Source organism: Portunus trituberculatus, chromosome 49 (assembly GCF_017591435.1).
Source record: "Portunus trituberculatus isolate SZX2019 chromosome 49, ASM1759143v1, whole genome shotgun sequence".
Taxonomy (NCBI): domain Eukaryota; kingdom Metazoa; phylum Arthropoda; class Malacostraca; order Decapoda; family Portunidae; genus Portunus; species Portunus trituberculatus.
In genome coordinates this window covers 6665360-6680359 of record NC_059303.1, presented here as the reverse complement: position 1 = coordinate 6680359, position 15000 = coordinate 6665360, and the positions used below count along the sequence as shown (strand labels likewise).

Below are 15000 nucleotides of genomic sequence, written 5' to 3'. Positions count from 1 at the left end.
GTAATTTCCTCAGGAATGTTTTTAGTAAGAGAGAGAATTACTGATTCTATGAAGGTTTTTAGGCATACTTGTTTTGCTGAGCAGTATTTATTGTATAGAATTTGAGGATTTGTCACTGATAACTCAGCAATCATTTCCAGAGCCAGCTTCTTGTACCACTTTCTTGATTTGTATAGTGGTGAGTAGTAGGAATTGAGTTGATCAGCAACATCAACACTTTTTTTTTGCTTTATTGTACTCAATGACACTTTCAGGTTTTACAATCTCTTCTCCTTTTCTGTTTTTCATTCCACCTTACTCAGGTACTGTTGATAGTGTCAAGAATATATTATCATATGCTACAGCCCATGCCTGGCACACTGGTGTACTAATACACAATAGAAGGGAAAAAACATTACTGGTCCACGATTCGGTATATATTTGTACCATGGATTTTTACGCTCTATACTAGAGGCCGCGCTCTCACAATGATATATACCTCTTCTCTCTGCAAAAGTCCAATGGACACTGGCGTGGTCGGGTAATGAAGGTTACGGCCTGCGAGCGAGTGTGCTGAGTTGCCAAACGCGGTTAACGTGTTTATGTGTAGCCCCTGTTCACCTAGCAGTAAATAGGTACGGGATGTAACTCGAGGGGTTGTGGCCTCGCTTTCCCGGTGTGTGGAGTGTGTTGTGGTCTCAGTCCTACCCGAAGATCGGTCTATGAGCTCTGAGCTTGCTCCGTAATGGGGAAGTCTGGCTGGGTGACCAGCAGGCGACCGTGGTGAATTACACTATGCTGATGAACAAAAAAAGTTAAATTAATAAGAAATACTTTTACTAAGATTCGAGTACAGTACTAAAAGTACTTGTACTTGGAAATATTCATCATGTAATTGTACTTGCATTCAAGTACAAAAAAAATGTACTCAAACCCGAACCCACTATGTATAAGAAATTCCCTTTTGTTTTGGGCATACCTGATTTTCTTTTATTCTTGTTCCAAGTTTTGCAGGTGTGCATTCTTTAAGGCACTTTATGTTTCTTTTTCCAGGCAAGTTGTTGTTGGAACAGCTCATGGCCGCTTAGGACTCTTTGATTTGAGAGGACGCAAGCCTGAGGAACCTGTACACGTCTATAAAGGCTTTGCTGGGGCTGTGCGAGATGTTGTGGTTCACCCTAAGCAGCCTCTTGTGTTCTCTGTTTCCTTAGATCGCTTTTTGAGAGTTCATAACTTAGCATCAAGAAAACTGGTGTTTAAGGTAAGCATCTGTTCCTTTGACATGCAACTAAAATATTCTTCACTACTAAATGTATTAGTTTGTATTTTGTCACAAAGTATTCCACTGAATCTTTTGCCTTTTACAGGAATACCTGAAGTCTAGGCTGAATTGTCTCTTAGTTCGTGAAAACTTGGAAGAAATGGACTTTATCAAAGGAGCCAATACTGCAAAAAGAAAAATGCCAAACCAAGAAGCCAAACCAGAAGCAAAGATCAAAGTATCTAAACCAAACAATAAAGTCACAGATGCTGAATGGGATTCTTTAACAATTTAAGGTATATTATGTGAAAAACTAAATAAATCTGTTAGTAAATATATTTTTTGTACTTTCATACTACACATTTTGAATTACATAGTGTACTGACATAGATGCATGATTTATAATTCACATAATTTTCTTGAATTAATTAATTCTAGGTAGCTAATTCATATACAGTGCTTGTCATAAACATTGTTGCCAGAGACCATGGCAATTGCTTGAGGGATCAAAATGTGTGCGATTTCCTTGGTGGGCATCAGGTGCTTTAGATTTAATCATTATACATCTGGCATCTCAGCCTGGGTATCGGGCAATTTGCAATGGCGAGAAGTGATCAGCGCCTCTCAATCACTCTCACTGGTGAGCATTCTGTTACTGGCCTCCCGTGTTACCCCCCAGACTGGCTTGCAGTTACTCTGCTATTTAGTTGTTTTCTTGGACAATGGTTTGCTACCAGATCTTGCCATGGGATGACATCACAGCCATCTCAGCTCTCCACAAGGATGGTCACTCCACAAAGGCTATCTCTGACCAGACAGGTGTCATTGTCCATCAAGTTTAATGATATGTGAAGCGTATGGCTGAACTCGGTTATAACAGCATACTCGCCAAGAAGAAACCACCAGGAAACACCCGCAAAACTTCTCTCCAAACCCTGAGAGTGGTACACCTTGAAGTTGAATGCAATCTATGACTTTCTGCCAGGAAAATCAGGGAAAACATCTTGGGATTGCTGAGTAATGTGTCGGAGGACATTATTGCACCTCATCGACAACGACCTTCAGTACTTGAGCTATGCGGCGTGGCCCAAGCCTGAGGTTATTGTGGCTGTGCCCCAGCGAGAGAAGAGGCTTGCACTTTGTGAGAGGATGAAAGACTGGACCATCAAACAGTGGTGTGGCGTGCTGTGGAGTGACGAGTCAAGATTCATAGGAACAGCCAGCAGTTAAGGTCGCGTGTGAGGCAGCGACCCCCATGACCACTGCTACACTGCTTCTGCCATAAGATTCACTGATTTGTTAATGGTGTGGGGATGCTTTTCCTACCACGGGGTGGGGAGCCTCGTGGTGTTACCCAGAAACACCACAATGAATTGGGGGAACTACCTCGAGCTTCTACTGGGGTCTTTCAAGATGTGTCAGGCCTCCACCTTCGCGCAGGACGGTGCACTGTGCTGTACTGCGAAGTCAGTGAAGCAGTAGCTGAGAGACTGCTGTGTGCCATTCTTCAAGACTGGCCAGCTAATTCCCTGGCTCTGAAACCAATAGGAAATTTGTGGGCAATAATAAAATGGGAGTTACGCAGCCATGACTGTTCAACTGTAGCCAAACTCCAAGCTGTGCTTCACCACCTTTAGAACATATTTGCTCCTATCTCATGGTGCTGGCAGATAACTTTCTAGCTTGTTTGGAAGAGTGCAGGAGACATCAAGGGAAGCCAACAAAGTATTAGTTGTAAGTTTAATAAATTTCTTTGGATGCAGTACATGTTTATATTACCTGGCACAACGTGGGAGAGGGGTGCAACAATGTTTATGGTGAGCACTGTATATATCTTTCCTTTCTAGTTATTTTCTTGTAATAAGTTTTCAAATGCAGCTTTGTATTCAGTATAGCAAATTTAATTTTGCTGTTTATTCATGCAGATACAACTTAGATAAAGAAATACATTAGTAAATAAGTGCATTAAATACAAATTAAGGAAAAAGCATGGAAATGGACAATACAATTATTCTTAATTAAATTACTGTGGCACTTAATTCTTTGAACTTTCTCAAGGGGAATGACAACTGATGTCCATAATCCATATACACCACTCTTGCAAAACACCATCACTTTCATATCACTCTCATTTCTCCTCTCTTTGTCTTATAAATAATTCAATACTCCACTGTGTGTGTGTATGTGTTAAGTTATCTTAGTGAGAGAAAGAGCATTGCATCATTGGCCACTATCAAGGTCAGTCAGTCAGTCTCAGTCTCTCTCTCTCTCTCTCTCTCTCTCTCTCTCTCTCTCTCTCTCTCTCTCTCTCTCTCTCTCTCTCTCTCTCTCTCTCTCTCTCTCTCTCTCTCTCTCTCTCTCTTTTTCACAACAATATCATTAGAGTCATGGAATGATGAGTCCATAGAAATAATGAAGTTTAGTAACAAATGATATACAAAACAAAACATTAACATGATGACATCAAATTAAAACCAGGATATTGTTTAGTTTCTGATAAGAAGCATAAGCTACAGTAGACATTAATTCACCATATACTGGACACACTAAGCTCTCACAAAAGTAATCAGACTTAACATTTGAAAAAGGATGGAAATTTGAACAACTGAAAAGCTTTCAAGTTAAACTTCTCTTCTTTTTATATTTCCTCCCAAAATAAAGCTAGAATCTTGAAAACCTAGCAGTTAAGTTTGTGCTTTTTGCTTTTTTTCATTAAGATGATGGAAAGCCTATTTAATTTCCTTCTTAGGTAGTTATTTTGTTGAAAGGCTTCAAACAGGCAGGCAGCTAACAGAGATAATGAAGCTGTTCTTACCAATGAAACTGGGATAGAGATTAAGGTGTAGTACATATTAGAAATTTTGCATGAATGGGGACAGTTTAGATATGGTAATCCTTAGTAATTTTTGTTAAAGAAGAGGAGCAAGTTGCTAATATAATAACATTCAAATTACTGTGGGGCTTATTTCAATGAATAACCAATCATCATTTTTGGTTTGCCGCAACTTAGTTTTCAATCACTCAACAGTCAGATGGCTCCTTTACCATCCTTGGAGTCCCCTTCTGGTTACTACCTATTTAACTTTTTTTTTTTTTTTTTCTTTTTATCACAGTTTTTTGTTCCCTATCATATAAAAAAGAAGTTATATTCTACATTACAGATTACAGAGCAGCGGCTGACAGTTTCACAAGAGAATGAATGTGATCACAGCAAACTCAAATAAAAAGGAATTTAGCTACAATTAAATTAGTATGTACACTACTGTTTCATGATGGTTATTACGTACATTCATCACTGTGTGTAGTTTAAAGAGCTGTTATCAAGTCCCTTGGGTTGGCCCTGGCACCTACTTTTAAATATAATGACATGATTCAGAATTCAAACCATATGCATACTACTCTGAGTTAGTGAATCAAGTGAAGGTTTCAATTGTCGGATAAGAGACGATGATAGATAACTGCTTGATATTGGTAAAGTGAGAGTAAGAATAATGTAAAGCCAATATGGTAGTACTGGAGTGGTTCCGAAAGGATAAAAATCTAATCCATGATGTACTCCATCTCGTATGTGATGGCTCAAGATGCATAATATGGAAAGTGTAGCACTTATTACACAATATTGTGAGTGAAATGGAAGTGCTGATAAATAGAAAATAATGGTCAAACCTAGTGGAAATAAGGAAAGGTGGAACCATCCTCTTTGGAACGGCATCTGGAGGGAAAGCTTGGTGTTAATGTTAAGATACATACATACTTATTTATGTCTATATCATCTACATCAATATTAAATATACTTATAAAACTACAACATCTAAAATTCAGTCATTAGTGTTTTACTTAAGAAAACTACATGAACATGTAAATTGTTGGTATTCAGGTATCTAAATAAATTTAAAGAGCTGTTCTCAATTTTCAAAACAATGTTACAGGAAAAATTTATTACTCAGTGCCAGTGGTCTAAAAATATTCCCATTGAATCATATGTATCTCTTGAAATTGAGGTCTGTATCATGATAATAAGGAGTGTTGCTTTTAAAGTCTATCATGCAAAAGATCATTACCTACTTACTCTTTTAATTTGCATCACATCCATAATGATGTGATCCAAATCAACACAACAGGAGATCATGAAGGCAACACAGAAACTGAAGAGTGTATCAAGTGCTTCATGTTTATTAGTTCCAGAACCAAATCGAAGGAAAGGAAGACACCTGAATATATGTAGCACCAGGTCAGGACAGATGATGCAAGCCATCAAGTAAGAAAAGCCTCCAATCAGTCCATGAACAACTGTGTCTGTGGCTCTCAGGAGTGACCTAAAAGAAAATATGTCATATAATACCATTCCTCAGAAACTTATTCATAGTCTGCAATACTATCCTCGGGAACACAACTCAAATTGTTTGTCATCTATTATTAGTTACCATAACATTGTCCTGCTGATGCAGTGCCAGAGTTAAGAAGTATTGTAGTCACAAAGTGATGGGGGTCAAAATTTGATTCAGAAGAAAAAATTTTTGTACTGCTTCTTATTGATAAATTTTCCAACCACAACCATTAGGGGTGTTACAGGAAATCAAACCTTTAGTGAATTCAAGCTGATTTCTTGTCCAAAAATATATGAACAATACTGATTTAATTTCATAGTTTACAATTCATGTCAAATATGACTCTTACTTAGGAGGAAGTCTCTGTACAAAACTTTCCACCACCATGTCTAAGGGCCATGCAGATATCAAGAGGCCTGCCCATGTCACTAGCAGTTGGCTCTTGGAAATCATGCTTCGTCTAACACTGGATGGTTGCTCTTCAGTATGTCTTCATGTCAGATGCTGGTCAGTGCTTATTGACCAGTGAGAAAGTGAGACTTGGATTCTTCCATCACATTCCCTGAATCAAAAGATGGGCCAAATGATTATAAAATAGAGGATCTCAAGATACAATTATGAATTCACTTTAGGGTAAATTTACCATTTCAACTTGTACTTAGTCCCATCAAATCCATTGTAATTTACTGGATACCCTCCTCAAGCCAAAACTAACCTATCCTAATTTCTTGTAAGCTCCTGACCAAGGGGTTTTGCCTGTCCTGGATAAGGTTAACTAACCTATTATTTATCTTTTTTTTTATTCTTAAGAGGGGATTTTCCCGTCTCCCTGTATGCTGTCATAAAGTAAACTTAATTAATTTCCTAGAGGGCAATATGGAAATAGAAATACTCCAAACAGTGAGATGTAGACCCTGATTAAATATGGGGTATTGGCTGAAATGGCAGTAAGAAAACTTCAGAATTTGAAAAACTGTCCAGTCACTTACAATCAACACACCAACAGATAGTTTTTACTGTCATTTAGGGTCGATCCAATGCTTGACATTCTACGTATCCTGTACCAATATGTTGTCTTTACTGTCAAAGAAATCAGCTGTTAGTGAAGGAAGGACACTTACTTTAGGGAAACGACCTACACGAGGACCATTCATCATTCATTACCTCCAGCCTTTCCACATCTTTAAAAGCTTCTTTAAGTTCATAAAATGGAATATGTTAAATTTGCTTGTATTCTTGCATTTTTTTCTTTTTCAACTATCCATCGGTCAATGAGATCTGTAAACACTCAACGAATCCGACTCAACGTCAACCAGTCAACAGGATTACAATTTAATATGAAGATATTTTAGATTGTGCTCACTGTTAGAACATATGGAATTTTGTACATCATTACTTTGTCCTACTCACGTAAGATAAAATATTAGTTTTTCGCTTAAGATTTATATGAAACGTTTTTATATGTTTTATTTAGTTTGACTTTTATTTTTACATTCCATATATCAAACATGATATATATACCAAGTAATATGTTTTTAAGACAGTAGATGTGAAATTAAGGTGAGTAGTGTCACATTGTTTTATAGTAAGGGTGTTTAGGCGGTAGCGGTGTGTTGTGTTGTGTACTTGTGTTGAGCTGTGGTGTGGCGGCGAGGAGCACAGCTTGGGTTCCCCGTGGTGAGTGTTGATTCCTATGTACTTCTCTGTGGTGTGTGTGTTACAGGGTTAACGGGATATCATTTTGCATTACTAACTTCAGGCCATTGCCTGTATTTGTTGGTACAATATGACTTTTTCAAGTGATCCACCTAATGAAAGAATCTGCAGTTAAATTTGTGAACTGCACTGATCATAATTTAACTCTGCCCTCAGATGAAAAACGTTAATGTCGTTTCATTATATCTGTAATGTGATTTATATCGTTGTGATTGATCTAATGAGTGGTGTGCGGGGGTTGGTGAGGGCGTGTTTAGCTTGGCACTCGTGTGTCAGGCGGGTCAGGGTGGTGATGGCTAGGAAGAGTGCTAGTCAACGCGCCCCACGACTAAGTTGGACCACTACATGCTAACATAACATAACATAAATAATAGGATAACAAAGGGCCACCAGGGCCCATCTAGGTTATCCTGTATCAGTCGCACAGCGACCTCGTCATCAGTACTTAAAGATACACTTACAAGTACACAATACATTATATACTAATTCTAAATATTTGGCCCATTAACAGGGCTAAGTCCTACAGCGAATGCCTCTACAATTTGTGATACCCATAGATGGGGATCATGTCTTGTTTAACTATAGTAAATTTCTTATAAAAACTATCATGCAGTGCTATACATAATTATAAATCTAATAAATTTAAGTGCTTATCTAATCTGTTTTAAAACATTGTCAAACTAGTGCTATTTACAACCCTCTCTGGCAATGCATTCCAGAAGTCTACCACCCTATGACTTAAGAAATATTTTCTTATATCTAACCTGCAGCCTTGCTTTCTAATCTTCCTGCCATGATTTCTAGTTCTATTTCCCTCCTCTAAGGTAAAGAAAGATCTCACATCTATGTAGTTTGTATCTGAGAACATTTTAAATAACTCTATCATATCCCTCTTATACATCTCCTCTCAAATGAAAACATGTTTAATTCCTTTAATCTATCTCTATACTCCAGGCGCTTTAATGCTGGTATCATCCTAGTTGCTCTTCTCTGAACTGCTTCTAACATGTTGATATCCTGCCTATAATGGGGTGACCAGGCCTGTATGCAATACTCTAAATGGGGCCTAACATAGGAATTATATAAGCTACGCACCACTTCCTTACTTTTATAACTAACATTTCTATTTATAAAACCCAGGATCCTATTTGCCCTATTTCTTGCTTCTAAACATTGCTTTGAAAATTTCATAGTCCTGTCTATCACTACTCCTAAATCCTTTCCTTCCTCTACTGCCTCTAGCCAACATCCCTCCATCTCATAGCTAAAGTTTGTGTTGTCTTTACCTAAATGCATAACCTGACACTTTTTAGAATTAAACTCCATCTGCCACCTGTCTGCCCATGCTATCAGCCTGTCCAGGTCTCGTTGTATTCTGTAATTGTCCTTTTCACCCTGTACTGCACATGCTATCTTAGTATCATCTGCAAACTTTGATACTTTGCTACTAATTCCTATATCTAAATCGTTAATGTACACCAAGAAAAGAAGAGGTCCTAGCACTGATCCTTGGGGTACCCCACTAACCACTTCCTTCCACTCAGACATTGCCCCATTTAATACTACTCTCTGTTTCCTATCAGAAAGCCATTCACTAATCCAATCAACTAACCTAACCCCTATCCCATGTACTAGTCTCAATTTGTACACTAGCCTCCTATGCGGTACCTTATCAAACGCCTTGCTAAAATCTAGATATATAACATCTATGTTATTTCCATCATCTAACTCCTTGGTAATATATTCTAAGATATCAAGCTAATTTGTAAGACAGGACCTCCCTGATCTAAAGCCATGTTGGGTATCTCTAATTAATCTATTCTCATTTAGATGCTTCCAAATACTACCCTTAATGATTTTCTCTAGTATCTTACATACTATACTAGTTAAACTGATCGGTCCATAATTATTCGCATCATCCTTCCTACCTTGGCCCATTGTATATTTAACACAAACACCTGGTAAAATTGTAATATGAATTTGATATACTTCCTTCAAGCACAGTATAGTAATACAAAACATGGGCACTAAACCATGAAATTACAGTGCCTGAAAAAGAACAAATGCTTTTAACACGTTAACCGCCATAAGGCAGTTCGGGAATTCCCCCGTGGTGCCATGATGTTTACCACGCTCCAACGGTCAGTGCTGTGGTAGCAGCGGAGCGAGAATCTGGGTATGCATTTTGCTCCTCAAATAGATTCTCTTAGACCTGTCAAAGTCTTGTTACACGGGTGGTACATATGGCGATACATTAGTCTGAGCACCTCAGCAGCGCCACATGAACCACCAGTAGTCATAAAATTTTATGATGCACTTGTAGCTCAAATGATGAAACAAATAAGTTAATAAGTATCATGCAAAGAAAGCCTTTTCAATGAAGGAATTCCGGGAGTCTTTAGTTCTTTCTCTTACCACAAGAACTCCAACAGAGAAAATAAGCATTGGAAGAGAGTCTCTCTCTCTCTCTCTGGGAGGTAAAAGATCATCTCATTTCCTTGTTGAATTGCAAGGTCAATGTAGAACAACAAGAAAAAGGTGCAGAGGGTGCTATCAGACCCTTAGTCTAAATGAAGGAAGTGCAACTGCAGCTGCAAAAGCTAGGAGAGTAAAAACTGTGTGTAATCAATGTGATGGCAGTCCACATCTGTGTATCTCATGTTTTGAAAGAATTCACTCTGAATAAAGAAAGTGTTTGTAGGGAAAAAAAAAAAAATCATTTGTCTTGCTATAAATAGGATACAAGCATTCTAGTTGTTACAAGGAAATTTATTTTGTGATGGGTATCATGAGTGATTGCATCAGATGATTATATATTTTTTTTTCAAGGACTTTGCTTTTATGTGGTAATCTTTTATGTGGTAATTTTTCATTTTTGTACTTTGATGAGTGAAAAATAATGTTTGATAATTCTTAATTTGCTACTTTTTTGCTATAGAATGTAAGGAAATGCAAATTAAACTGAAAGAACACTGTGTTTATAAAAAAAAATAGTTTTCATTTTATGGAAAAAAATAAACATTTCCTATGTATTAATATCTTTCAATGCTATATTTTTGAAGAAATTGATCAATAAACTATCACTTAAAATATTTGTGTTTGCATTTTGTCTATTGTATTGTTAGAAATACTGATTGAAAAGGAACAAAAAAAACTCATTAATGTACCACCGGTGGTACATGTGGCGGTTACTGAAGGTATGAAATGTACCATCGGTGGTACATATGGCGGTAAATGTGTTAATCAAGTCCACACTGCAATATGGGAGGAGCATGATGTCAGTTAACTTCTTGCAGATCTCCCACCTATATTGTGCTGCTCATAGATCTTTATATTTTTATGTATTAGATATGTTATCTTATTACCTTTCTGTTTGAGAGGAGATGCACTTGCAAAGTTACAAGTTTAGTTGACTTATGGACGAGTCTAGTTCGTGAACCAAGTTGTGCATGTCAGAGTTGAGAGCACATAAGCCAAATCGAGTGTCAAAACAATGTTATGGCTTTGGAAAATTTGCCTAAACAGGAGTGTTAGCATTCGGGGGAAAATTCCCTCAACAACATTATCGCGGCTGATGTATTTGTTAATCATGATTTTTGTCTCTAAGTTTTTAATGCACTAGTCTTGTCAAAATCCAAGGCTTTACTTTCCACTGGACCCAGGTGGGTTGTTGATTGTGGATTGAAGGTGGCATATCAAAAACGTGGATCTGTTCATACATACATCCATCAAATTCTAGTCCTGCTGTACTTGCCTGCTGAGTATATCCAGCATGTATATGAAAGTCTTCAGTCCAAGCCACACCTGCTCTGCTGCCCCTGATGAGCTATATCCTTGGCACATGAACTCACAGCTGTATCTATCTAGTATCATCATGGTGTGTCTTTGGATTTTCCACAAGAACTATTGATTGTGTTGAAGGGTGGCACCATCGAATTGACAGCAAATCATTCCCAAGTCTGAACTTATATAAACTCATCAAGCTGCTGTACAAAGAAACCAATATTGTCAGTCTGCAGATCTTCCTAGTAGCTAACACAAGTAAAGCTGAGTCGCTATGAGAAGAAATCTTCAAGGCAGGTCCAGACAAAATTTTTTAAGCTATGGCAGCAGTACATGGATGAGGAAATTACACCAGGGCACCTTTGTAGAGCATGCAGCAAATTTGTCATTTTAGTGAATGTGTGAGCCATCCACAGTTTTTAATAAGTAGCTATATTATAATCATATTTTGATAATTACATTTATGATAAAATATTGGTAACAGCTATATTATAATCATATTTTAATTATTATATTTGTAATAAACTATGGTAATATTTAATAAGTATTGAATACAGGTATATATCCTATTGTCTTATTATCTAATAAATTGGATCACTGATAAAAAAAAATGAGAAGGAATTCATTAGGGTAAATTTTTAGGGAAAAATAATTGGATGCACTGATGCTCAGGTTGGTGGGCCGCTAGAGGTAGTTTGCTGCTACTGTTTGGCCTTGTCACTGAATAACTTAATGAGCAAGAAAGAGCTGAGTTGTCCTGTGAACACTTTCTTAGCTTGTTGTGCCAATACATTATTTGTATGGATGCATGTACCGAATTTACACCACACATTGAGAGACCAAATGTTGGAATAGATCCAAGTGTTTTCAGGCTGCGTAGAAAACTTACAAGGGCTTGAGAGGTGTTTGCTTTTTTGTAAAATCTTATGAAGAGTTCATCAATATGCTTTGCAGAGATGTAAGACAATGCCAAGACTTTCCTGAGATATTTATGCATTTCAACATCATTTGTAAGCTACTTGTAGGTCTAATTCTTAAATTTTCAGCTACACTGCCTGCCCCCAATAAAAGCTACATCCTCATATTATGAAATCTGGCAGGATTTTGGGAAGTGCATCCCAAATGCTTGTCTCCATAACAATAGTATTATCATACTGATTCATAGCACATCAAAATGATCAGAATTAAAGATTTTTTAATGTACAAGTTGTGTAATACTTTTACATATATGACAATTAAACACCTATAGCAAAATAATTGACTTAATTTTGTACTTAGATTGTTATATTAGTATGGTAATTACATTCTCATAAAGCATAATCTCAATAATGTCTTTCTAATATTATACTCTTGTCTTTCTATACTACATTGGAGATGTGTTGAATAATGCTCATGTTGTTTTTTCAATAATACCAGAATCTAGCAGCAATGTCCGAAGGTGAAGAATCTCCTGTCCCCCTGAGTGGGGGAGGTGGTGGGACAGGCAATGGGACAAGCAGTGGTGGAGGAGAGCGCCAGTGGTATGCACCTATGGATACTGCTGGGGGTGAAGAAGACTCTCAGCCAGCCTCCCCAGGAAGCCCTGCCCCTGCATCTAATATTCACACCAGCAATGAGTATATGGAATTGGATGAGCCAGAGATGTTGGACGAGAAGAAAGCTTTGCTGGAGGAGTTTGAAAGGAAGCGTCGTGCCAGGATGATCCACGTGACGACAGATGACAGCGAGGTGGGTTGTACTTTGTTTCCACCTGTAATCCATTTCTATATCAATATATTTCTGTGGCAATGATTATTCATGGTTGATTTATTGGAATGGTGTAAAAAGGTGTGCATCATAGAACTTAGAAGTAATGACATCTTACATGTATATGTAGTGGTCAGAGCCACTACACAGTAGCGAGCGGTGTCAGTCAATCGGAGGCCAGCGATGGTGTGATGTAAACAGGTGGTGATTCACAGTATCCCACAGGGCCAACCTTGGGGACACTAGCACTGGCACAACATCTTGCTGGTGTTTCATGTGTATTATATTACATGGTGATTTGTCTCTTTCCATGAAGTATAAAAGATGTATAATTTGCAAATTTGCAGTATAGTATAGCATTATTAGACTACAGAATGTAATAATGAATTCAATCATCTTTTGTATCATGTCCTTGGATATCATACATAGAAGACTAGAACTTTAAAAATATCAATATGTACGTGCAACACTGTGTCTGTCTGTCTTTCCATACAATGGTTCATCTCTTCTGCTTGACAGCGTCCACTTAAGCATAGACAGAAACAAAACGCTACCATCCAACCCCGCCACCAATGAATGAGCCAAGTGAAGCTCAGTATTAATGTTTTAGAATTATTATCTTGGTCAATATTGACAGTGTTAAGGGATCTCGCTAGAATGTGGCCAATTGTATAAGAAGGGACTTGTATGTTTAGTTTGTAAGGTTATAGTAAAACACTTTTAATTTGAATATCTAAGAGACTTTTCTTTTATAGGTCAAGCAACAGCTGAGGTTGTTGGGTGAGCCTATCTGTTTGTTTGGTGAAGGTCCTGCTGATCGAAGGAATCGGTTGAAGGAGTTACTGTCCCGCTTGGGGGAAGACGCTTTGAAAAAGACAGCAGCAGGGCAGCAGGAAAGAGAGACTACAGAACACGATCAGCAGCATCCAGAAGAAACTTGGTACCACGAAGGGCCAGAGTCCTTGAAGGAAGCACGGATGTTTCTTGTCAATTATTCCATAGCACGTGCGAGAGCCAGGCTAAAGAGTGAGCATCTTAATTACCAAGTTCCAGAAGCAACACGTACTGCCAAGAGACAAGAAGTTCAAAACCGATTAAGATCTTTTGGTCTTTTGGGGAGTCAAAATGCTGATTCAAGACCAATCTCATACTGTAACTTTAGCCCAAATGGGAAATTTTTGGCTACAAGCTCATGGAGCGGACTTGTGAAGGTTTGGCAGGTACCTCAGTGTGTCATAGAACACACTCTTAGGGGTCATAACTGTTATGTTGATAGTGTTGTGTGGCATCCTAGTGCAACAATATCCATGGAACCAAGTGCGCTAAATCTGGTGTCAAGTGGACGCGACGGTAGTGTTCAGTTGTGGAGTCTAAGTAGTGAAGAACCTATTGCTGAATTTCCAGTTTTTGAATCCCGTGTCTCACGAGTTGGTTTTCATCCAAGTGGAAGATTTCTTGGTGCATGTGTTCATGACAACAGTTGGAGATTGTGGGACTTGGAGCTGCAAGAAGAAGTTTTATTCCAGGAAGGTCATTCAAAACCTGTTTATTGCATAGCATTTCAAAATGATGGGTCATTAGCAGCAACTGGAGGCATGGATTCATATGGGCGTGTCTGGGACCTCAGGACAGGTCGATGTATGATGTTTCTCTCTGGGCATCAAAATCCTGTGCTGGCCATTGATTGGTCACCTGATGGTTACCACATAGTGACTGGGAGTGAGGACAACACAGCTAGGATATGGGATGTAAGGCAGCGGCGATGCACATACACCATTCCCTCACATACTGGTATTATAACTGGTGTTAGATATGACCGAATGGGAGGCCAGTACATTGTGACATGCTCTTATGATGGCTCAGTGCGGCTGTGGTGTCACGGTTCCTTCCAGGCAATGCGTGCACTTGAAGGTCATGGACAGAAGGTGATGGGAGTTGACATTTCACCGGTTGATGGTACTATTGCCACTTGCTCCTTTGATCGTACATTTAAGATTTGGGGTCCAGATTAAACTATTTCAAATAAAGAAAATAAAATTATGCATATATGTATATATTTATAAACCAGTCATATGTATTTGTTATGGTTGGTTGACAAATTTTGTACTGAGAATCTATTGCATAGTTTTTTTCATGTGAGATGCAAGTGTTGATCTTGCAGTACTGTACTTCAATTTTTTACTGATC

General features: G+C 38.1%; 3 protein-coding genes across 6 annotated transcripts in view; 2 read left to right on the top strand and 1 right to left on the bottom strand.

Moving 5' to 3' along the window:
* Nucleotides 1-4478, top strand: part of LOC123499150 (WD repeat-containing protein 74-like) — a 13056-nt gene extending 8578 nt beyond the window's left edge. The window contains exons 7-9 of one of the 2 annotated variants that reach the window (XM_045246821.1): nucleotides 1033-1240; nucleotides 1347-1536; nucleotides 4402-4478. In XM_045246821.1, the coding sequence (XP_045102756.1) occupies nucleotides 1033-1240; nucleotides 1347-1535 (397 nt within the window). In that variant the 3' untranslated portion in view covers nucleotide 1536; nucleotides 4402-4478. Of the gene's footprint in view, nucleotides 1-1032; nucleotides 1241-1346; nucleotides 1579-4401 lie in introns of those variants that run through there. The other variant, XM_045246820.1, reaches the window with a different exon arrangement.
* Nucleotides 1559-6991, bottom strand: LOC123499151 (transmembrane protein 267-like). Of its 3 annotated transcripts, XM_045246824.1 has the most exons (5): nucleotides 6733-6991; nucleotides 6558-6648; nucleotides 5918-6130; nucleotides 5310-5556; nucleotides 1559-4952 (listed from the first exon to the last, which is right to left on the bottom strand). In XM_045246824.1, the coding sequence occupies exons 3-5, from the start codon at nucleotides 6019-6021 to the stop codon at nucleotides 4620-4622; spliced, it is 684 nt and encodes a 227-aa protein (XP_045102759.1). In that variant the 5' UTR covers nucleotides 6022-6130; nucleotides 6558-6648; nucleotides 6733-6991; the 3' UTR covers nucleotides 1559-4619. The 3 variants fall into 3 exon arrangements, with proteins under 3 accessions (XP_045102759.1, XP_045102758.1, XP_045102757.1); XM_045246823.1 differs by lacking the exon at nucleotides 6558-6648; XM_045246822.1 differs by lacking the exon at nucleotides 6558-6648 and having other exon boundaries at nucleotides 6690-6990.
* A 149-nt stretch (nucleotides 6992-7140) lies between these two features.
* The window catches only part of LOC123499149 (U4/U6 small nuclear ribonucleoprotein Prp4-like), an 8105-nt gene continuing 245 nt past the window's right edge, over nucleotides 7141-15000 (top strand). Inside the window, exons 1-3 of the mRNA XM_045246819.1 lie at nucleotides 7141-7245; nucleotides 12484-12795; nucleotides 13569-15000. The exon at nucleotides 13569-15000 is cut by the window's right edge and continues 245 nt beyond it. Coding sequence (XP_045102754.1) covers nucleotides 12496-12795; nucleotides 13569-14825 — 1557 coding nt within the window. The 5' untranslated portion in view covers nucleotides 7141-7245; nucleotides 12484-12495 and the 3' untranslated portion in view covers nucleotides 14826-15000. The remainder of the gene's footprint in view (nucleotides 7246-12483; nucleotides 12796-13568) is intronic.